Below are 23,662 nucleotides of genomic sequence, written 5' to 3'. Positions count from 1 at the left end.
TAAGTTGAGTATATACTGCGATGATCTTCATTTGCTTAAAATGTACTTTCCGCAGTACAAATATATGACTTTCATGTATTCTTATCACATTGTGATCTTTATTTTCCCACAAGTCAAACAACCACCAATACAAATCTTTATTCTCTTTATATATTCTATAATTAGTTAAGTGAATTGCCATTAAATTATCAAAAGCGTCAAGAAGAATTCGTTAAAATATATACTAAGACTTTTGGCGGGAAAATTTGAGAGAATTTGCACAGAGTTTCCCCTTACAACATTTCCCACAAAATATTCAAAATAGCTTCCCTTAAAATTTTTCGCCAAATATCTATGAACAGTACCTTGTGCAAAGAGATTTCCAAAACAAATTTTGAACGGCTTATTGCTCTGATTTAATTGGACAAAATTTGGTTTACTTCTTGAAATAAAGTTAAATTTCAAACGATTCTCTTAGGGTTGAAATTGGATCTTTGAAGTTTTTGCACAAGGTACATGTAAACAACTTGGCTAGCTATATTTCTATACTAAAACTAAAACAAGGTTACGCTTACTTTGCCACGCTGCATTTAACAAGACCTTTTCCAGCTTTCGATTTCTCTGTTCACAAAATTTTATTGCACAGAAGGAATTTAATGCCAAACTGATAACAATTGTAACGAAATTAAATTTTCCTATCAAAGTCTGACTAAGTTTTTTTTTTCCTTTTTGATACCAAAGGCTAAGATAATTGCTTGACTCAAACTATCTTTGAATCCTTACTACAAGATTTCATTTGCTTTAAGTTTTATTTTTTCACAGATAAAATAAAAAATTAGATGGTCAAACATCAAAATAACTTTGATTTCATTAATGCGGCAATCGAAAGCCGGAAAAGGCCTTTCTATGTTACATATACTGAGCCATAAGATAAACAACTGTTTCCAATGCTATTGAGGACAAGTTGCACGACAAACAAGGACGCAGAAGTGAACTGAATGGTAACAAGCAATTTACTGAGAAATGTTCGGCAAAATCATGAAATCATTCATGTTTGACGTCTTGATAAAATTCCAATAATCAAAAACAAATTTAATTTCTATTTTTCGTGTTTTCAATTCGTCTCTTTATCCTATGGAAAATAGGATAAAGGGTTGACTTTTTTATTTGCTGTTCTTCCAAACGATGTCTTTACCCCCTGAGGGGTTTTTTTCGGGCGACATCATAAAATCTTCAATGACTCTAGAGTTTCGATGGATTAGCAACAATTCCAGGTTCTTTTGAAGAATTATTATTTTGATATTTGAACTCATTATTTTCCTCTAAAGACTTTTGATCACCAAATATTATATAATTATTTATTTTCGTTGTTTGAATAAAATTTCAGTACATCTAAAAGACATTTGTTTTGTATTTTTCGTGCCATCATTTTTTCCTCATTCTTTGGAAACCACCATCTTTTCATGTTTTTGCGCTTTCTTTTAAATTTCTGCAATTGTCCTTTTGTTGGAAACGGTCAGCAGCGTTTTCACGTGACGTCACAGCAGACTGCGTGGTGTTCCGAGACAAAGAAACAACGGCCATGTTGGTTTTCTAAACTAATCCTCTGGGAATTGAACTCTATTTTTTATACAAATATCATCTTTTATTTCAAAAACAGTAAGGCTGCATGTCACGTGAGTGAAAACGCTCTATATCAAATAAAGTGATATTCTAAAACTCGTGTCTGGCAAAGTATTTCACGTTTTGCAAGGCAAGCTTTAAGGAGTTTATGACGCGAATTAAGTGTAATTTTCGCCAGAGGAAAGCTCTGTTCAAGCACTATGAAAATCAAATGGTAGGCTATTTAAGGGAAAAGAATTTCAATGTTGTTGACTGGAAACAAATCTCCATAGAATTAATGAAAATTTCACGACTATATTTTTATCGAAATTTCTGTTGGTGAAAAGCACTGGAAAATGTGATCAGACAATCAAATTAAGATAGACTGGGAAAAGAACAATTTCTGTCACATGCGGCAACATTGATAAATTTCAGTGCCATCTATTTTTTTTCCCGGAGATTGATCTTGAAAATTTCAAGGCCATTTGTATAATAAGCTGCAGTCGAGTTATATCCATATTTGATGTGCCAGACATGATTGCAAAGAACACCACTCTAAATGACAAAACCTGACAAGAGACTGAAGGCTGCTGAGGAAATATTTGAAGTAACGCCATACATACTTTCGTCGGTTCAAAGTTCTCAGCGTAAGAGACAATTTCAAAAACCCTCAATCTCTTAATATCATCTAGCTTTAAGGTAGCTCTGCATGTTGATCGTTCAGCGTATTCGTTGACACGTTCTAAGCTGTTTTTTTTTCCCGAATCAAGGCAGTCTTGGGGTTGCTTGCGATATACTGAATTTGGTTGTATCTCGTCACGTTGATAATCTTGAAGTAGCTGTTCCTCATTTAAGAGCGTCCCTCTGTCCATGCCTTATCTGAATCGTGCTCAATTACATCTAAACATGCAGTGCCACCTTAATTATTTCTAGAAACCTTTCTGACAAAAATGTTCTAGATGAGTTTTAAATGAAAGTGTAGTCGTCGATACAAATTATTTTGAATTGTGTTTAATTACAGCTTCTGTGCAGTGCCATACGCAATCTCTTGTAAGAAAGGTTTCTTTTCAAAAATATGTTCACAATTGATTTCCTTATCTTTGAAGCGAGACCAGTGCATGCCCTCCGCATGATCTTCTGAAAAGCTAACTTCACTCTTCATTCCTGCTTTCGTTCTTCTCTTTACTTCTAGTATCGTCTTCATCATCCAAGATTTCTCACCCTGAAGTCGATAGAATGAAATGCGTAAGAAAGAAAGCTAACGTAAACGTAAATGGATAAATTTTTATAGAGCCGTGTGCTAAGTTTTTAGCTTCGACATTTTGTAATTTACTCTTGAAACAAAATTTCTCACACTTTGTTTAGGCGTGCAATACAGTGACGCTGAGTAACAAATTAGACCATTGCAACTTTTTCAAGCAATTTCACTAGCCTCACATTCAAATTAATAGTACTTCTATCGACTACACTGGCCGTGTTATGCCTATTTTTTAGCGTCTGCTACAAACTTCACAAAGAGTCAAATCTTCTCGACGCGACACGGATTCAGCAAGTGCACGTGTTAACATCTCAAACAAACTTCTCCCAAGTGTTTTATGTTTTGACGGTCGTAAAAACATCAAGAATTAGTACTCACCATAATGTAAACTTCACAAAGGCTCTCCACTCCAAAAGCTTTCGAAGTAAAAAAATTATATCTCGAGCAAAACGGAGAGGAACACTATTACTGTACACAAGCTCGTTTAACCGACAAATTACGGTAACCACGCTTGTGAATCTTCATGAATATGGAATAGAATTTGGGCCAATTGCTTTTTGATACGTCACATATTCCAAACAAGAATGTGTCTCTGCTGTACAATTTTTTTTTTTACCTATTTTAGGACCGTTTTGTCATGTTAACTTACCCCCTAATACAAAAAATGACTGGCATTACACGGGTTAACTATAGCAGTTGTTATTTAGAAGAGAAAATTTAATGAAAAAAGGTAATTTTTCTTCAATGTTGCTTGAGAAAAAAAGCTAAACTAACAGAGCATTGTTGTGATGAAACCGGCTTTGAAGGGAAAAACATACCAGCGGAATGAAAAGGTTTGAAAACGTTTTGATACATGCACATCTGCGCGCAAATTTCTAAACGGAAAAGAAAAGAAAAAAGAAATTCGACATGTACGAGGGTGATTAGAACCGAAACTACCACCGGATATGTGATACGTTACTCTACCCACTGCATGAGCCACGTAAAATGCGAGGGTAGTTTGAAGCAAGTATAAGATATATAGTTGACAGGCACCTCCTGCCTGCGTGCTGCCGCGGCGAGTGAATGATAAGATTAGTCATGCCAAAGTGTCCTGTGCGTAACCCCTCTAACTATGGTTTGCGACCTACTTGAGTTAGGATCTAAAGAGTTCGATCGGTTCCAAAGAAAATAACGTGTAAGAACAAAAGATGTTATGCATCTGTCACAGGTGTGGTTTGTGGAAAAAAATCGGCATCCAGCCATAAGGAATCAAACCTCTGACTTAGCGATGTGTTGGTCGGATGTAATTGAAATGGGTTCAAGGGTAGTGGCTAAGTGAACTCAGTTCAGAAATCTGTAAGCTACACATTGATGAGAATGAATTATTTACTTGAGATCGCCTGTTCATTTTCAACTTTGCGCCGTCTCCCTACGACTCCATGACATCCCCATAAACTTCAAATTTCGCCAGTATTCCACCGTCTCCAAATTTCAATAATAAGCGTGAGATGAAAAAAACACTACCCGACATGTTGGGGTTTGTCCTAACTGCTGAGGCCTCGCTTAGGAACAGAAGAGGGACTGGGACTATCGATCAATTTTAAAGTTTAAAAGGAGGAGAAGGTGGAAAAGTAATAGTGTAGGGGGTAAGGGGGTAATTAAAAACGGAATAAAGGTAGAGAAGGTTATGAGGGGGGGGGGGAGGGGGGAAAGAGTCTTAGTTGTTTGCTCTCCAAACAACTCTGTACATTTCATAATTTAATTAACATCCTTGCCATTATTTTATGTAACAATCTCGCTAATCAATAAAACGCATCAACATCAACGTTTATAATCAACAATCAGGAAAGTGAATATATATGGACACTGTTTTCGATGTAGCCATAGACTACGATCGATCCAGGCTTCTCTCCCTCAGTAATCCTTCGCAAAAACCAAACATTCTGGCATCGTGTGAACTCGGAGAAGCGAGGCGCGCTCTTTCCTAGGGAATGCCAGCTCGTTATCCGATTGAATCAAAAGTGCAAAGCAGTATTGCATAATATAATTGCACAATACAATATACGTATATACATATCGCTCAATTACTATCTCATGTCTGAATCTGTTATAGGATAGAGTTGATTTAAATATTATTGTTCTAGGGCACATTTCAACATTTTATGTAGGATTGAATGGTGTTCTGAAAAAGGATTGCAAGCCTACGAAATGGAGAAAGCAAGACACAATCGAGTTTTTGCAAACCGACAGATGGATTTCGCTTTCAGTGTTATGACTGATAAGAGGTTGAGCAAAAGCCGGAAGAGTTCTTGTACAAAAGGAATTTCATCTGTCCTGTTTCAGCATCAAAATTACTTAATAGCTGTAGTAATTTCTAACCAAGATGCAACAAAGAGAAAAAAATTATCCCTATATTGTTGGAGTATTTTTCTTTCGCTGATAACTGCAAATAAATTCTATAATTCTAGCTACTTGAGGTTCCTAATAATAAAGCCTACCGTTCTCGAAGCCAATTCTACTTATTTCTTTATTTTCCTGGTAATTTTCCCAACAAATATAATATCGCTTTACTGGCATAATCTTAATTTCAACTGTCATAACTTAATAAATTTATAACATTGTTGTTGGAAATTATTGGGTTGAGGCATTTCAATATTCTAGATCATAAATGCATTTTGATTGTTGTGTTTTAAGCACAAGCTGATTCTATATAGTTGCATGAGTTTTTCTCGTCTTAACTTTCATCCTAGTGCACTGGATTTGAATAAGTTCTTTCTCTTGTGGAGTCTTGACTGTAAAAAAAAAAAGAATTGGGACAATGAATTAATGTGTGAAAAATTTATTACGTAAACCAAATCAAATCATTAAGATTTAAAAGTAGTATATACAGCAGGAGGCTGACATCAAGCTCACCTGTTATATTAGAGATCTGAAACAGAAGACTCCCCCCGGGCGTTCAGTTAGTTAGCGATAGTAAACGGCGCAACAGGAGCGGAGGTGGGCTTAAAAAGCCGAGGGAAGCCTGGGTCGGGTCACGTTACCAAACCTCTATTGTTTTGGCTCTGCCGCTACTGTCGCACCATTTACTATTTCGCTCCGTTTTACTAATTGAACACTTAAACAGGCTATCAATTTTAAAGAAATGTCCGCTGACCCGACGCTATTTAATCACTGATTGGTAAAAAGGAATATGTTATGTTTACCAAAGAAGTACACAATTCTCTTTTTCTTACAGGAAACAATTCACACAAATACTGGACAAGGTCTGTTGAGGCCGAGCCACAGCTTGAAATTAGAAAAAAATTTGAAAAACTGGTTTCGACTTTATTACCAGTTTTGTTTGCGGTTCAGTTTGACAGGGACGATTTTTAAATTTTTCCCTGCTTTTCGTGAGATTTAGCTAAGAAAGCGCGGTAGATGTGGACTAGTGTTGTATGGTGCATGCACGAAAGAACATGGAGCAGTGCTTGCAATGGTTACTTCCCTCCTGAAGAGAACCTCTTGTTCGTGAGGTTACAACACAAACAACAAAGTATATAATGTACCAGGAAGGATGAGTGTACGTACGTGTATGGTCTGCGGTTTTACCGACTGATGTACTCACACTGCAGTGCCTTCTGCTCCATCTCTGTCCATGAGCAAGGTAATAGTAGGGGCGCGTGGCTTCAATTTGTGCTCACTTATCTAATGTAAAAGACAGTTCAGAAGTCATACATAATACACTCCTCAAAGCGCTGAAGATCTTCAGAATTTGTCTGACAATCAAGAGGTTCTTTAGTTGGTAATCATTTACTTTATTCTCATGACCCTTATATTTGATTCAGGTGTGATATTGTAAGGAGAAATTAGATGCAAGTCACTCTGAGGGGTCAAAGAGTTGAAGTTCTTTTCAATTGATTACTCACCCTCATTTTACTAGAAGTCTTTAGATACATCCACGATCTGTCAAAAGAGGACAAAAGTGCACGAATCTCAAGTTAAAAGGGGCGTTTGTTTGATTATCAAACATTGAGAAAATGTAAGTAGAGGATAGTTCATTCGACGATAGAAACACCGGCGCTGCAATCAATTGTATTTACGTATTCAAACCATTTACTGTGTTTCCGTTGTTCACTCTGCATAGCGGCCGAATAAGTCAGTAGAAACACTATTGTAAATTGTTCTCGGGGAGATCCAAACAACTGGCGAGGACCTAAGATAATTTAAATCCTTTGGGTTTCATAACCACCGTACTTGCTTAACGATAATTTACTAACAAACCTTTTAGCTGCGGTTCGGACGCGGTCAGTCACTTCTCGCGTTTTCAAAGTTACTCCAAAAATATCCTCATGATATCGGCCGGAACTCTGAAAAAGATATACAATAATCTTTTACGTCTGAGTGTTTGAATATAACAAACGGATGTTTAGTGAATAACTTATCTCTTTTGTTGCCGTTGTTTGGTCTTACGCGCAAATCACTCTAGAGGAGCAAACTTTTTCGTGACAAGACCAAACATCGGCTGAAATATAGACTACTGGTCATACTAAATTATGAAAACGACCGAATTCCTTGATGTAATGGTGAAGGCTTTCTTTTTGTTTTGGTAAACGTTTGAAACCAGTGCAAGGGATGTAAAAGGTAATACCACGTTTTCCTGTTCGACAAATGTCGTCCACAATAATCTCAAGGCTGAATCAAATGAGGATGCACGTAACACTCAAAACTGAAAGAAAATCAACACCAAATTCTTGGGGTACGAATCTCTGTCCTGGATTATTTTTCAGGCGCGAACTTTCCTAAATTGCAAGTTATCCCTCAGTCACTATGAGCACCCAAATAATATGACACGTCCAAGTTACCTTCATTTTGTTTACTGTGTCCTGAGCCTCTTGCTGAGACATGGCAGCGTACTCTTGTAGGAGGGTCTGAGGAAGTTTAAACAAAACGCAAAAACAAGTTATCTGATTATCTCACCCATGTCATATATCTATTTTTAGAAGCTTAAATCCTCCCTTGATAACTTCGGAGATGTTTTAATTGTGTCCAGAAAACTGTTAAGGTTACTGGGCCTTCCTTCCTCAGACAAAAGTTAGATTAGCAGCGAATAAGAGCGGGAGAATGGAGTCAAAAGATAGAATTAGCGCGCAAATTTACATTCACCACGTCACAGAATCTAACCGTCGTCATAGTACATCGATCGTTTGTTACAATAATGGAGTATAAAATAAGCAAACCAACTGCTTCATTGGTAAACCACGCTTTCAATGGGTCCTGAAATTTTCATCGAGAAAAATCTTCCTTCAGTACTAGTGGGGGCGGTCATATTTGCTGGCGCTTCGACTACCCGCGCGGTGTAAGAAAATTTCACTATAGTTAAACAAAGAGGTATCACCTGCAATGTTCTGCAAACATCCTCTGCCATTGATACATCGCCGCACACGTAGAAGTGTCCCCGCTGACTCAGCAGCTTGTCACAGATGCCAAACGCCTCCATTTTCAACATATCCTGAACATATTTCTGAAATATATACGAGATGAGATTCGCTATCTAAGATAAAATAGTTCATATTCAGTTACGTTGGGAATACGAAAAGCGTTCACTGGGTGCACGTGTGGATATAAAAGTACTTAAGCTCGCGAACTTTACGTTTTTTATCAACAGTAAAATGGCAAGTGTATGAAAGAAACAGTAGGTGTTCTATCATTTTCTCCTCTGGTAAAATTGGAAAGACAGCAAGGCTAACATGAAGGTACTTTGTTATGTTCGCATTTATTGAGGAGTTAAAGGATAAGTTACGTTAATAAAAATTTTCCTTACTTTTGGCTGTCCTGGTTCACGTGAGAGAGCTGTCCATATTTCAGTCAAGGCGCCATCGTTTTTCGCTTTCGCCATTTCATCCTTGTATATATAATCTTGAGTAGAGTTTCTACATCCGAAAAACAACAACATTTCGCCCCACTTTCCCGACGAAGGTTGTGAAGCATTCTCGTCCTGTTCTTTTTCTGAGAAGAGTTGGCGCTGCAAAGAAGAGCTACCCCCGAAGGAACGATGTGGCGTAGGAGGAGTTGTTTCAGGGGAGTCCCCACGGGTGAAAGCAAAGTTTCGACGCTGTATTAAAGGGCTTGAGTCTGGTGTAAGGTCCAACGTCCTTGGCTTAGGAGCACTTGTGTTCGCAATGTCAAATTGGCGCTGTTGCCAAAAGCTTCTGAAAGGAGCTATACCAGTCCCAGGCCCCACCATTATCACTGGGACCGTGCCATCTTCGGGCAAATGAAAGGTCTGGGCTCTATAACAAAGGAAATAGGTAGCCTGGTCAAAGGGGATCTTGCCTCTCATATGTTTGCTAATCTAAGATAAACAGAGAGTTTCCTTTTTTTCGGAATTTAAGAGGAAAAAAAAGGCGGAGAAATGGTGAACATATAAACACTTAAATGATGCACATTGGACATGGTATCTTGTGACTTTAAAGGTGTGTACTGCCCTGAGGTGAATTTCTGAGTTTTAAAATCATTCTTCTCCACTCATACTCAGTACATACCAACGTTTTTATACTAACTGAGTTTCAAAACGCAAAAGAAGTTGGGACATGGACTTACTGCCGCACGTAACAAGCCACTTTGTCTCCAGGTTGCAAACTATTTAACCACGTGGAGCAAACGCCATGATGTACGGGACCTTTTCCACCTAAGAAGTAACGCAGCAGAGTACATAGAGTTACCAAGACAATCCATGAAAAAAAACTCGTTAAATATATCAGGTTGTACACAGCTCCGAAGAATACCACAATTAATCCTTAACTTCATAAGATATAAATTATATTAAATTTCTCTATTTTACCTGCTATACATTTTATTGTCAAATAGTTGGTGTCATATCGAGAGAACACCATCTCGCTGATAACTTTCAGTCTACTTTCATCACCATCTTGTTGTATGATTGCTGATCACTTCTGAAGCGCACACAAAAAGCACTATTCTAACTTGTTGACCTCTATTGTCAAGGGAGAATTTTCAATTAAACACAGTTCCTCATATTTCTTACTCACTCATATTTCTTCTTACTGCAGAATCAACTACCTCACCTCTCTTGTTATATTGTACCACTGCCACTGTGAGGTGAACTTCACCTGGGAAAAAGTCTGGCGATGATGAGATGGAGTAGAAACGCTGTTGATAACAAAGAAATAATTTTAACAAAGATCGTAGTAATTTATGAAAGGAGATTCAGAAAGTCTCTAATCAGCTTTGTCATAAATTTGAGTGAGGTACACACGCGGGACTTTCAAAAATTCTTTTTGAGATCTTTGCTCTTAGAGTGGGCTGGTAACGCGTTAAGGAGTTTCACGTGTAGCAAAAACAAACTTTACATTCTATCTCAGTCCCATTAATTTCAGGATGAATTTTCTCCAAACCGTTCTCGTCACAATTTCTATGGTCCCCAACAATGAGAACTTGCTTAACAATTAAAAGCGCCTTCAGTTGGTGATCATTTCCTTTGCTCTCATGACCTTAATGTTTGATTCAGCCGTGATACTGTGAGGATAGATTCGACGCTAGTCGCCCTTTTGGATTAAGGGGTTAAAAAGTGACCATGACTTATGGCTGATAACGAAGAAGGCTCGTTTGACTCTCACAAAGACAGCTTCAGCTCCTGTCGATCTACCAAGGCGGATCTAAAGGATGGGGTGGGAGTCCAAAGGAGCATGTGACCCCCTCCCACCGTTCGCCCCTCACTTCGTCAAGAAAAAGTGTTAATTTATGCAGGCCTCTCAATGCCATTAGGATGTTGCTGTAGACTCCAACCCTTTTTTTTTTCTTTTTCGGAAGTACTGCCCACACCCAGTTTATATGATGCGCATGTTTACTTCCTTCAATAAATTCAGCAAAGTGCTCCTACCCTAGGGGGACCTTTACTTATCAACGTCATCAAACGGGATTGTTTTAGCGGGTTTCACCGTAAACAGGTGATTGTAACTTCTTTCAGGTCTATCAAGCAGTGTGACTTACCGGCTGCAACAAAGGCAGCTGGGTGAGTAATAAGTCAGCTGGAACTTGTAAGGAAGGATGCTCTTGTAGCACATCAAGAATGTTACATTCACTTCCAAACTTCCAGTCCTCGTATCGGTTATTACCCTGAGAGAAAAAGAATTAGACAAAAGAAAACGAAAGAGTTAAATTAAAAGCATTTATGAAGGAAGACTCAAGTTCAGAACTTAGAAGGGCTTTTACATATATAACGAGGAACAGACGGAACACCTCACCTGGCTAAGAATCTCAAGTTTTTCCTTTTCTGCCGGGTCAGTAGCCTTAAAAGAAGTGTGGAAATTTTTAAATGGATTTTAAAATGGTAATGTCTTAGTTCAGTAGGTCGAAAATATAGACAAACAAATAAGTGGAAATGAGATGTTGCCGATAAACGAAAACTACGAAAGTAGGCTTTCGTTATCGCATCCTGGGGTACAGGATGCGATAGCGAATGGGATCTTACAGATAACCAAACGAAATTGACAGTGATACACTGTTACTCGTCCCAACCCAGGTACGCCGCCGAGGTACAGGAAAGTTCGTGATATTCAGGGCTCGAAATAAAATAAACTGGAACTACAGTAAAAAGCACTGGTACTAGCATTAGAGAGAGGAATCTGTTAGACTTAAAATGAACTGTAGCGGAATTGTAAATCACAACAATTGGTTCAACCGTTGAGACTTTACCGTAGCAGACAAAGCTTTCAGGATCTGCGGTGAAGGAACACTTGTGACGTCCAGGTAACGTGAGAGAGCTTGACGCAGTGTGGTTTGTGACGGAAGACGGTTGTAAGTTTCCCATTTCTTGGCTGTTTTTAGAATACCTAAGTAAAGAATCGCAGTAAAATTGTTACCTTCTCTCACCTGACATTTGACCCCACCCCTCTTTGGTAATTGTTAGTGTGTTCTAAGCAGGGTACTAAATTCCTTCAGAGCCTTCTCCACCCTGGAGCATGAATGGGGGCCGACGTGCTGTCAAGGAAATTGGACGAAATGCTGTTGGAAGGTTTTCGGTTAAGTATAGGCGACGTGCTGACTGGTCACTGAAAATATCTCACAATTTTTTTTTAACTGAACTAAAGTTCACCTTTGACTTCTCGTGAGGCCTCGACAACGATTGGTTTATCGGGATCGACGTCATCTGATAGCCTGTCAATCAAAGCTTGCACCAGCTCTGGGCGATTCGCGGGAAAGATGGCCACATGATCACCTGGTTTGTACTGCAGTTCTGTGCTGTTCTCTGTTTTGAGCCGGACTGAGATGGTCGAGCGACTAAAAGAAAAAAATAGCGTTTAAGTTATAATTTGTCTGATTTTCAGCCTTTATTCAAGAAATGCCTTCTTCCTGTATTTGTCGCTCTCGAAGAAAACTGACAACGGCAATCTTTAGGCACCTTTATAATATTTTAACCCTTTAACTCCCGTGACTGAACAAGACAGAATTTCTCCCGACTATATTTATACGATATCATGCAGGCAAGTGACGAGAATAAAGAAAAATATCAATTATGATATTACTAATTGATCCGATACCAATTTCTCCAGACTAACATAATGAGAATCGTTTGGCAATCAGTAAGAAGAACTACTAACGAGAGCGTGGGAGTTAACGAGTTAACTTTAAAAGGAACAACACTGAAATCCTTTCAGTAGGTTTCAAGGAATTCTATGATATTGCACTTTTAAGCATTTTTTTCAAATGTCATGACTGTCCATGTCCTTTTCCAAGAGATTAGCTAGTTGCTTTCAGACAGTCATGCTTACGAGGGAGATCATGATTCGCAAGCTTCTTTTTTTTTTTGTTTCTTTGTTGTTGTTGCTGTTGTCAGCCCACCCTTACTCATTGGGAGCCACTTATCGAGAGCTTCGAACTCTGGTAGAATCAACTTTATTCTTGTGCAAACACTATTTACAGAGTTTATCGTTTATACACCCCTCACATCTTATGATACATCATCGAGGATTACTCGCACTAAATAATTAAATTAAAGAAAGCGAGCAACATGCACTTATTATGAAGATATTCGACGTGAAATTCTTCGTCAGACTGTAACTGAACAAAGTATAGATCCCAATGACACACTCTATTACAAGCCTGTTCACGACCATTTTGGGCCGAAAACTACCTCTTTAAAGTGCATATAGATCGAATGTCGTAAATAAAAAACCTAATAACCACAACAGCCAATCAGAACGACGGCAAACACCAGTTTTAACCAATCAAAAGTCTGACGGGCGGGAAAATGATCGAAAGTTTGAATTCATGAGGGTATGGCATGAGTTTTCGGAAAAATCATAGAGCTTAGCTAAGTAATATCAACCTTGTTCCAGAGTACGATGGACCGTCGATTGAAATTGCTCTGATACAATATAAACATTATTGCAAACTACTTATGCAGGCCTTTACATTGGTATTGCTGAAAATAAAGAAAAAGGCAGTTCTGCAGTTGATAACGCAAACATTTTCGTTGGCAGTGTTGTTGTTGTTGCTTTTTTTTTCCTTTGTTTGTTTGTTTTTTTTTTAATCCCTTATGACATTTTAGAATCGTTTCCGCAGAACACGCATAAACGTCAGCTGCTGTTGATCAGGGCTTGTCTGGGCGCAGAGTCCATCCCTTCTATCGGTGATCTGCACATCACCAGTCACATTCTGACGCGCAACTCTGCGCAGACGCACCACTTGAACCACAGATGCAACTCTTCTTCCTATGGGTTGCATTTGGTCACCAGTCACCTTCTGCTGATGTTTGCTGATCTGATTTCGCTTAACGCTCTGCTTGTTCTTTATTTTTCCAGGTTTTTCAGAAACTGACCGAGGTTCATGGCATCCACCAATCGTGTTCTTCCTGTGTGAAATTTTTGTTGATCGTTCCATGGCCGGCTCGTCCCCTTGACGCTTGGACACCATAACTGTCACTGGCGTTCGACGAACTAAGCTCGGCCTGAGGATCTCTCCTTCAGTTTGGACTGCTGGTGATCTTTTTCTTGAACTTTTGACAATATCATTCTTACGTGACGTTAACACCGGTTTGGCCACCGCTACTCTTCTCCGCCTCTCTCTTTGTTGACCTTCAGGATGTTTGACTAAACTCTGTGTTATTTTGCAGCAATGGACCTCAACCTGTTTCTCTCTGACAGGAAACTGATCTTGAACCAAACTACAACTAAGCTCTCTTATTCGCCGTTCATTGATTGCAGGCAAACAAAGTGTATTCTTCTTGGGAGCTTTGGATGCACAACAATTGGCCTCCTTCTGCTCCCCCGTTACACTCTGAGACGAGGAATTCGCTGTTACTGGCGCTTCTTCGCACTTCGTCGACAGCGTAGTACAAGAAATCGTTGGTGTCTCTTCATTCGTGAGGAGCGAAGTGTCACGGTAACAGAAAATGTCCGATGTTTCTTGAATTTTGCGGAACGAAGTCTGTGTTGTAACCCCTTCGGGCTGCTTCAGACCGGTATCTCCTGGAGAACAGCAATGATTCCTATTTCGGAAAGCCTCACATAACTCCATCATCGTTTGAGTTTGGGTTTTTCGGCTCATGTTCTTTGAATTTTTAGGAGGCAACTAGACAATTGGTACGAGTTGGAAAGGTTGAGTGTTTTAAGTTAAATGCATTCAATTTATATTCAATTGAATGAGGTCATAAGTGGTTGGTATACGTGGAGTCAACAGAAACGACGTAAATGTGAAGCCCTGGGTGATCAAATTGAAATCACGGAATCGTTACCTGTTGCTTATTTTAGCAAGTTTGACACAGAAACGACGTAAATGTGAAATGTAAATGTGAAACGTAAATGTGAAGCGCTACGTGGTCAAATTGAAGTCACGGAATCGTTACCTATTGCTAAGTTTTGAAAAATTTGACACAGTTAAACATTTTCTAAGAGCATATGTCATGAAACTTTTTTTTGGCGTAAATATTTAGCTTATCATATGTAAAAACCGATTACGATAAAAGATATATTTAAAAAAACTTAAAAGTCGTTTTTTCCGGGCCATGAAGTGCTCTTATTTTATTTTAGCAGTGTCCCGTGAACTGGTAACGAATTAGCGGGTGATGACGTAGGGAAACTGAGAAACCTCTCAATCGCTCTGACGAAGGGTTAACGCCTGAAACGTCAGCCTTTAAACTCTTTACGGTGACCAATTTGTTTTCCATGACGAAATCTTGTCAAGAATGGGTAGCTGTGATCGTTTCTATTGCCATAACATTTTATTCCCTCGCACTAAGTGTGACGAAGGTTCCCCTTGCTTAGTGCTCTCGAGTTTCGTTACTGCACAGTAATTCCCTTAGCAAACCAAAAGCTGACTTTTGACGAAAGAGTCAGCTGTAACACGAGGCACGATTATTTTTCGCCGAGAAGTCATCGGGCAGTTTCACAGCAAGTTGCTCCTTTCCTTAGAGATTGCAAAGGCAGAGGCTATCGTCGTCGAGCCGGTCAAACGGAAAACGAGTAAGTTTAAAATTATCTGATTCAAGTTAATCTCAAATAGGGGGTTAATAGAGAAAAACTTTTTTAGTTTAAGGGCAGCATTGCCATATGACCCATTTCGCTCAATGGCAAATAATTGAAATCAGTATGTAAATGAATATTTCGTATGCATCGACTTTCGCACAACCTGTGGATTTGCTATCATCTAATTCAATAAAATTTATGTTACTCTATTTATCTCGTTGCAGAGCTGTTATCATATTGACATTGCTATTGTTGCTACTTTAATTTCTTGAGAACAGGGGGGAAATGATTGCTCGAAAGATGGTTTTTCGGAAACCTAGGTTTGGAGAATACACGGCCCCTTCGAGTTAGTGTTTATGCCAGAATCCGCCAGAGGTTTCGCACTGTTCACGCGACAGGATATCGGTCAGCTCAGGAAAAGGCTTGAAATTTATTACAAATGATTTTTATGGATAACTGTTGTTGTAAACATAGGCCTCTAGAAATCTCCAGACTGCTTAGTCATGCTGACATGCGTACCATAGAACTTTCTAGAACATTTCATCATGTGACGCAATTATTTCGTAATACTACTAAAATAGTTCTTTTGTAAGCTTCTGAAATGTTCCAGAACACTTTGTGAACGTATATAAGGATTTACCTAAGTAATAGTAGCAGTTTTTGTTGCCGGAGCGACGACTGTTTTGAAAGCCATATCGAGAGAGAGTTACTGCGGAAGATTGTTCATTTCAAGGAACTTTGATGACAGCAGTGTGATTGTGTCAGTGGTGAGCTGGGATATAGACTGTGGTGGGCTCAATTAAGTTTATGTCAGGTGTCACTCCTTGTTAAGAACATAACTCGCTGTTTAATAAAGTAATTGAGTTTGTAGGATTGTAGTGTTTTTCTGTCGGTTAGATTATACCGTAATATGATATATTTCTGTTATTAAAATACGATGGAAACTACAATGATGGGATTTTCATACGATAGGAAAAGTACAAGTGTGGTCATGTGGAAAGACAATGAGTGAGTATATCTCAAGTGCGTGAAATAAACAATAATATATAGGGAGCTCACCATTCTTCGCTTGCGAAATGTCAGCCGAAAAGCATGTTATACAATCGTGTTCGGTGTGGGAACAGGCCCCTTAGTCAGCATTCTTTTATACTAAACTCATTGGTGATATTCCCTTGATTTGACTAGTGATATGTGTTCGTAACAGCCGTCTTCGAAGCCGGTAACTGTAGCTGAATGACGCTTGGTAACCGTCCCCATTTTAGGCCTATTCACGACCATTTTGCCACAACAACTACCCCCTCAGAGCGCTTTTTAATTCGAGGGTCATTGATACGCAACCAGAGTCATTACAAGAACCAAATGAAAGCTTACATTTCTAATTTAGAAGGCCTTACAGCTCCATCATTGTAAGGTTCAGGTTTTATTACTCATATTGTTTGACTTTTCACGACGCAAAAAGGCGGTTCTTGCAAGTCAAAAAGGTAGAGCGTCAATAAAGAAAAGACATCTTTACGCATTCACTGACCTGGATTCAGGAGACTGCAAGTTCTTCACTGATAACAACGTCGCAGATCGCACTGTCTTACCACAAATATGAGTCAAACCTATACAGAGAAGAAGGAATCAAATAAATAATTGGATGGCAAGAAAGATGACAGAATATTCAAATATGAAATATAATAGACTTGTAATTTGATCTACTCTGTACGCAATTGCAGTCTCGTGTCCCTAGCAAGTATTTGTGCCATTTTGGTTATATAGCTAAATAAGAATCCGCGCCATTTCAAATACCTGTTAATTAAGGGAGAAGTGTCACTTTCAAGAACCTCGTAATTTTCATTTATTTTCTAAAACGAGTTCAGTGTCACAATTGTCTAATGGCGGTGACAAATTACATTGTTTCTGAAGTTTACTTCGCCCGGCTTAACGGTGAGAGGTTAAACTAGCTAATTAATAAATTCAAAATGGTCTCTGAACACATTTCTAACCTCGGACAATTTCACTGTGTCCGTCCGGTCCATCAGTTGCTTCAGTAAAAGCATGCACGGCGGTGATCATAATTGTAGCAAGCCGAAAGCGGCCTGGTACCCAGCCGCTCGGTACTGTGTCAAGAGACTGACTGGCCTCATTTGTTATTTCGTCACTGATACAGAATGAGTCACAGGCGGCCTGAGGATTCAAAGACAAATAAATTCAATAGGTCTTGGAATTTGACATAGGGGAAGATAAATTGATTGGGAAATGATTGCAACTGCTTTTGGTTCGTTTTGACTATCGGCATTCAATTGGAAAGCCTCAGACAGCTGTAAGGGGAACAACACTCAACTTCCAGCTACCGTTCATATCTCAAAAATGTCCGTATTTCAGTCCTCTAGTATTTATTACTTCGATCAGTTCCAATATATTTTCACTCGTTCTGAAGAGAATAAGGCAGCTTTCAGGGTGAGTCTAACAGTTAACGGTTAAACGGTCTTGCAAACCTATAATGTTAGTAAGCTTCTCCGAGCATGTTGTTCTTTACCTTAAATACGTCTTTGGCCCACATTTTGAAAGACTCCTCTTGACCACATAACTCATCCCCTTCTCCCATCTTCAACACTGGCTCTCCTCCAAGTTCCCGAATGATCTTGTCAAGCGAGCGAGCAAATGCACAGAAGTTTGGGTAGGCCCTGGAGCCCAGGCCAAACACAGAGTATCTTTAAAGTTTAAAACATATGTATTAACCCTTGCAAGCGACACATCGTAAATAAGCGACTCCGTTCTACTATCACATAATATATTACTTTCGAAGAAACAAACAGACGCATCGTCAGTTATAATTTCAATTTTTAATTAAACATGTAGGGTCTAAGTTTATGTGGAATAAAAACTCGAATTTTGGAGTTCCTTTTATACAAGTTCATTTGTACCCTCGTCACTAAATGTTTTCCGTATCTTAACTTGGTTATAGCTGTTCGAACTCTACAAATTTCGTTTAGACTGGTCTCTTTAATCAGGAACTGTATCCTCCAAACGCGATGTGTCTAATAATGTAATTTGTGATAATCGGTATTGACATAAATTAATATTTTGCCGACACGGAACAGAGAACTGGGTGCGAGCGTAGTACGCGGAGGCTCATGGGTAGTATGTTTGTAAGAAGAGATCGTTGAGAAACTTGTGGCATTCTACGGTCAGCCTTGCCACTAGCACTTTCCCATAAGGTTTATTTTTATTGTGTAATTAGCCTGATATGATTTGTTTTCTTCATTCTCTTCATTGTTTATAGATCAGCCTTAAAACCCCAAAGGTGGCGCCACTGCAGTTGGTCGGGGGTACACGGTCCCTATTTTCCTAACAAGAGGTTTTTGGGGTTTACGTGTCCGGCATTGGCGCATGTAGGACGTTACTTGATGTATCTCTTATCCACTTTGTTGTAAATTCATTGTCACAATTAAAATCTATCTTGGGCCTGGCTGACCAACGCGCCCATGCCTCAACCTTTGAGTGTGTTCGGTTGTGTAGTGAAGGCAAAATTGCGATTTTAGAACAACCACTTACGTAGGAATTTAGATAGATAGATAGATAGATAGATAGATAGTTTATTATCAAGAACCTTGCAGCCACAGGCTGAATTACGTTTGATTTACAATAAAATATATACTACAAAAAATACATGGCTAAGAAGAACTAATTAAAAAGACAAAAATATATAATTAAGAGGAAAACAATATTACATCATTGCTTTATGGACATAGTGATGGATAAAACTATTTCGAGTACGAATGGTGTGGAGGCGCCGTGTAGTAAAAGAGTGCTGACTCCTTAAATTGACTTCGCACTCATTCTTGGGAGGTAGTAAGCTATAGAGCTTGTGCGAGGGATTAGACAGGATGGAATTAAAAAGCTTATCACATAAGAACTCGCGGCGGTTGTGTAAGGGAACTAGACCAGTCAAAAGAAGCGCCTCATTGTACGAACAATCTGGATAGATAATACGTAAAGCTCGCCTTTGACATCTCTCAAGATCTACTGAAAGGTATTGCGGGAGGCTATGATGATAAACAGGGCATGCATATTCAGTGACAGGCCTAATACAAGTCAAATAGAATTTCTCGTTGTGTCTCATTTTTTGGGATATTTTTTTGTTTGCTTACCTGAGGTTAGCAAGTGGTTGACTGTTGTTCATTACATCGATACGTTTTTCCTTCTCTTTTTGAACCAACAGGCTGCCGAGTTGTTTCATCATGTTGCGCGACGATCGACTTCTAAAACACAAGAAATAGCAAGGAAATAAAATCTGCATCCCCTATTTAACGATCAGATTATAAGCGAAATAACAGCAATAATAATGTTTATGATGATATTATAAAGGATTGAAAAGAGAAGCTCGGTGTGAAAGTTTTCTAGGGACGAAATACAATTGTTGAGTAGGGATTAAACAAAAAATTGAATGGGCTTCCAACCTAATAAGATTTGACTTACCCATCTGGTGGGTGGCGGAGTTCGTACAAGTAACGAGCGAATTCCTGAGGAGAAAATCATGGATGCAAATTACAGCAAAAATCCGTTTCATTTGGCAATGGCTAATGGTTGATACAGTGGTCTAAAGGTTTGTATGCCGCCTAAATATAGACCGAAATTTTAAGAGCCGGTTGTGAGGGTCATGGTGTCCCTGTAAGTGGTAAAATAGGATGAATAGGCCTCACTTAGATCTCAACTCGTTCAAGATGGCAATGGGGGGGGGGGGGGGGGAGGGGAGGGAATACTAATGGACACTATTCTATTCGTCACTCCTTATAGGACTGGGATTCATCAGCACCCCTATGTCTACAATGTTTGCAAAGTGTTAAAGAGTTGCACATAAATTTCGGCTCACCTCTCCGTTCTCAGGAGGGTCTCCGTTTCCAAACGTGCTAGTTACAATAAGGACAAGCTGTTCGTTTTCCATCTCAGGATTTGCATAGTCCTGCATACAAACAACCTGTAAAATACATACAGTAAAACGGTAATAAGAACTATTTCTCAAAAAGCGCTCCTTCGTCACGACAATTCAAATTCAATTCACAAGTACGATTAAACCTCTACCTCGTCAAGCAAAACAACATGAAGGCCTTGAAAGAGACTCAAGTCTCAAATTCTTCGTCGGTTTCCCTTAACTTTTATTCCCTAACATCAGTATGAATATTCTCAACACTTTTCCGTGTACATTTCTTGAGGAGCTGACAGGGAGAATTTGATTAACAATCAAGAGCTTATTTAGTCGGTGATAATTTCCTATATTCTCGTGACCTTAATGATTGATTCAAGGGGTGATAATGTAAGGAGAAATAATACGCTGGTCACTGATCTGAAGAGTCAAGGGGTTAATACATGGACCACTGTAACATAATTTCATAATCAAACATTCCTAACCTTCGGATCAAACGCATGAGAAAAGAGTTCTCCAAGCATCTTGGCATAACGCTCTGATTTTCCTGTTTCTGTGGCATAGAGGATAACAGCCCTCTGTCTTTTAGCCAAAGCTTTGCTAAATAATTTAGCGGAAAATTTAACAGCCCTACAAAGGAAGTAAGCATAGATTTGATGGCTAAAAACATTACTGTCTGGGCAATTTCAAGCTTTTCAACCTTCCTTTCCACCGAAGAATGACACTGAAATGCATAAATTATCTGGAATAGATCTTGACCAGCCCAAGTCAAAATAGAATGCTGATTAATTGTTCCGGAACAACACCAACCGTTCTCGAAGTTGAAAGATGAAGAAGCATAATAATAGATCTCTTGCGAAAATGCAATTACAGCGATGAGTACTGTTACCGCCATGTAATTAGTCTGAGTCTGACAAAAGAAATCACCTTTTTCTAGAGAATCAGTGCTCTTCGCTTAGATTGTTCTCAGTGGAACAGAGGCTTAAGTAACAGCTTTACCTACTTCCTCTTCCTCCTTCTCTCCTTTTTTTAGCAAAGGAATCTCTTTATTGTACCCTTTCAGGGCGTGAAATTGCGCCTAATACAGGCGCCAATGCGACTAAATTTTTCACTTTGGCGACCAAATCCTGGAAATTAGTCGCCAAATTGGCGACTAGAATGTTTCATCATAACCTTACCAAGAGATATAGTGAATTGAAAAGATTTGCAAAGATAAATCCGCGGCGAACTTCCTCGTTAAGTTTGTTTCCAAAACGCAACACATGCATCTCGACCGATAACTAGACGCCATCTTGGATTTAGGTGAGCTTTAAGGTTGTATATCGTCCATCCTAGTGTCCACTTTGTAGCACGTTAAAGATCTTTTCCCAAATTTAATTTTGGAGGGTCTATCTAGAACGCCGACAGCTTAAAAAAAGGTTTTGTTTGTCTTTGAAAATGGCGACCAACTTTTTTCCACTTGGCTACCACTTTGAAGAATTTAGGAGCCAAGTGGCTATCGGAAAAAAAAAATTAATTTCACGCCCTGCCTTTGTGACATGAAGTACGACTTCAACATCACACGCTGTTTCACAGTACATGTTCATTAACCACACAAAAGAAGCTTCATAAGGACTTTTTCACAGACATTAACTGAGAGCAGCAATGACCTTCCGCAAGAAAGGACCCTTGAACATTTCTTTAGCTCTTATTTCAAGAAAAGAACAGTGTACGTTTTACTCGCCTTCGCCGACGAATACGTTTAACTTACTTCGCTACTTCTTTAAAGGAAGCTTTCTTCCGTGGAGAATCGCTAGACGTGTCTTTCTTTATCGAATAATGTTTCCAAGGATCGTCCTAGAATTATACAACAGTAATTATGATCAATGTTGAGACGCTTCTTTATCTATCTCATAAGAGTTTCTTTGAAATCATCATGGGACGGGGAAACATTTAAAAATTAAGAAAAGTCAGAGAAAATACACTCAAACTTTTAAAACTTCTGACTGTGCGGACGCCAGACTGATCAACCTGTTTCAATCCAAACTGTACACTTTACATCGATAGTATCGAAGTGCGCAAAAGGAATTTCGTAATGAGATTTACCTGGTATTCGTAGCTTGGTTTTAAAGTGTAGTTTAACATTTCCTGTGGACGAAGAGAACGTCATTTAGCGTCAGTATTACTTATGGGATATCGTGGAATGAAATTCGGGATGCAAATCTTCAAAGCCTCTGAAGGCATTGCGTACAAGAAAACTGTACTAAATTCTTATCAAGGTTGCAGTTTTTTGGGAAGGGGGGGAAAGGGGTTCAATTTCAGGTTATAAGACCCAACTCATGTTTTGGCCAACAGTCTGGATCACTTTGCATCCTAAAGTAAAGATATCACTTCTAAGCTCTCCTGACTGGCCAAACAGTTACTCTCGAATGAACAAACCTGATGAAACACTTGCGTAGCACTGCCTGACATAGGAGGTACAATCCACACCCAGTCTCCTGGGCAGCCTCCGCGGAGTTTAACCTGTGTCAGTTTAAGTAAAATGTTATGTTATCTATGAATTCAAGATGCTATTTTGGTCGGATAGAAGGGACCTTTAGCAGTTAGGACGGCAACGCAAAGGAAGACGTCGATTTGAAAATGAATATACATGTTCAGTTGGAATTTTGCGAATGACTGGATGTGTTTACCATCTCTTATGACGCCGCAAGTTAACCTCAGCATCACGTATGAGAGCGGCGTTGAGTTCCAAATGGCAACAAATAATTTGCCGTTCGGGCTTTTCTCGGACCACGCAAATTTTGAAGGTTTCACGTTGCTATTTTGCAGAGGATGGCTAAGAAATGTACACAGTTTTAAAAGACACGTACTGAGCTATTGTTCTGCTCATTAGATCTTTTGTTTTGCCACGTCCTCGTTTCCGTCGCCGTCGTGGTTTGCTTAAGGTCCCTAGTATTATCTTAAAGTCAAGTCAAAGACATCTACATTATTTTGTTACAATTGACTCTCAAACTTTAACTTGTGACAGAGCCCTAAAGCTAACGGGGGGTGGGATGATCCTGTGATAAATGTTACCCCCTCTCTGTCTGGGAGAATTTGTAATTTATGGTAATGAATAAAGACTAGGAATTCTTTCAACCAGTATGAGGCCAGTGCAAGATCCCCCCCTTCCCCCAGTTTGAAATCGTTAAAGTGTAAATTTACCCAGGATAACTCTGGCCCTCGATATCTTGAGTCGTTTTCTTAGCCCCCAAGTGTTCCTAACTATGGGGAACCTAGGTGTAATAAATATTTATTAAGCTTTAATTTTACAAACAAACTGACCACGAACCTCATTCTCAAGGTGCTTTAGGAAAGATTCGGAAGCACTGTGATGATCAGTCATTGTAACTCCTGCTTCCTAGAAAAGAAATGACGAAATTATGGTAAAAAAACTCTCGTTTAACTTCATCTGACGAGAACATTTATACTACGAACAGCTCACGCATC

General features: G+C 39.1%; 1 protein-coding gene and 1 long non-coding RNA gene across 9 annotated transcripts in view; one reads left to right on the top strand and one right to left on the bottom strand.

The window, feature by feature from the left end:
- Positions 1 to 4,566: 4,566 nt before the first annotated feature.
- Positions 4,567 to 23,662, bottom strand: part of LOC113685754 (nitric oxide synthase 3) — a 40,261-nt gene continuing 21,165 nt past the window's right edge. For 6 of the 7 annotated variants that reach the window (XM_089190029.1, XM_027203304.2, XM_089190032.1 and 3 more), the window contains exons 11-34: positions 23,505 to 23,573; positions 22,613 to 22,696; positions 22,280 to 22,321; positions 21,945 to 22,030; positions 20,680 to 20,824; positions 20,144 to 20,248; positions 19,750 to 19,793; positions 19,422 to 19,532; positions 17,807 to 17,981; positions 17,274 to 17,454; positions 16,811 to 16,889; positions 11,916 to 12,100; positions 11,516 to 11,652; positions 11,065 to 11,109; positions 10,811 to 10,936; positions 9,886 to 9,970; positions 9,401 to 9,488; positions 8,622 to 9,090; positions 8,196 to 8,321; positions 7,663 to 7,728; positions 7,082 to 7,167; positions 6,727 to 6,763; positions 6,426 to 6,505; positions 4,567 to 5,613 (exon numbers count right to left, since the gene is read on the bottom strand). In XM_089190029.1, the coding sequence (XP_089046155.1) occupies positions 5,568 to 5,613; positions 6,426 to 6,505; positions 6,727 to 6,763; positions 7,082 to 7,167; positions 7,663 to 7,728; positions 8,196 to 8,321; positions 8,622 to 9,090; positions 9,401 to 9,488; positions 9,886 to 9,970; positions 10,811 to 10,936; positions 11,065 to 11,109; positions 11,516 to 11,652; positions 11,916 to 12,100; positions 16,811 to 16,889; positions 17,274 to 17,454; positions 17,807 to 17,981; positions 19,422 to 19,532; positions 19,750 to 19,793; positions 20,144 to 20,248; positions 20,680 to 20,824; positions 21,945 to 22,030; positions 22,280 to 22,321; positions 22,613 to 22,696; positions 23,505 to 23,573 (2,697 nt within the window). In that variant the 3' untranslated portion in view covers positions 4,567 to 5,567. Of the gene's footprint in view, positions 5,614 to 6,388; positions 6,506 to 6,726; positions 6,764 to 7,081; positions 7,168 to 7,662; positions 7,729 to 8,195; positions 8,322 to 8,621; positions 9,091 to 9,400; positions 9,489 to 9,885; positions 9,971 to 10,810; positions 10,937 to 11,064; positions 11,110 to 11,515; positions 11,653 to 11,915; positions 12,101 to 16,810; positions 16,890 to 17,273; positions 17,455 to 17,806; positions 17,982 to 19,421; positions 19,533 to 19,749; positions 19,794 to 20,143; positions 20,249 to 20,679; positions 20,825 to 21,944; positions 22,031 to 22,279; positions 22,322 to 22,612; positions 22,697 to 23,504; positions 23,574 to 23,662 lie in introns of all 7 variants that reach the window. The other variant, XM_027203318.2, reaches the window with a different exon arrangement.
- LOC149036096 (uncharacterized) lies at positions 15,961 to 16,845 on the top strand. Of its 2 annotated transcripts, XR_016181856.1 has the most exons (3): positions 15,961 to 16,052; positions 16,258 to 16,293; positions 16,745 to 16,845. It is a non-coding gene; the product is annotated as an uncharacterized LOC149036096 (long non-coding RNA). The 2 variants fall into 2 exon arrangements; XR_016181855.1 differs by lacking the exon at positions 15,961 to 16,052 and having other exon boundaries at positions 16,225 to 16,293.

This window comes from Pocillopora damicornis, chromosome 12 (assembly GCF_964200805.1).
Source record: "Pocillopora damicornis chromosome 12, jaPocDami1.2, whole genome shotgun sequence".
In the NCBI taxonomy this organism is placed as follows: Eukaryota; Metazoa; Cnidaria; class Anthozoa; order Scleractinia; family Pocilloporidae; genus Pocillopora; species Pocillopora damicornis.
The sequence above is the reverse complement of the archived record's forward strand: the minus strand, read 5'-3'. Positions and strand labels throughout refer to the sequence as shown.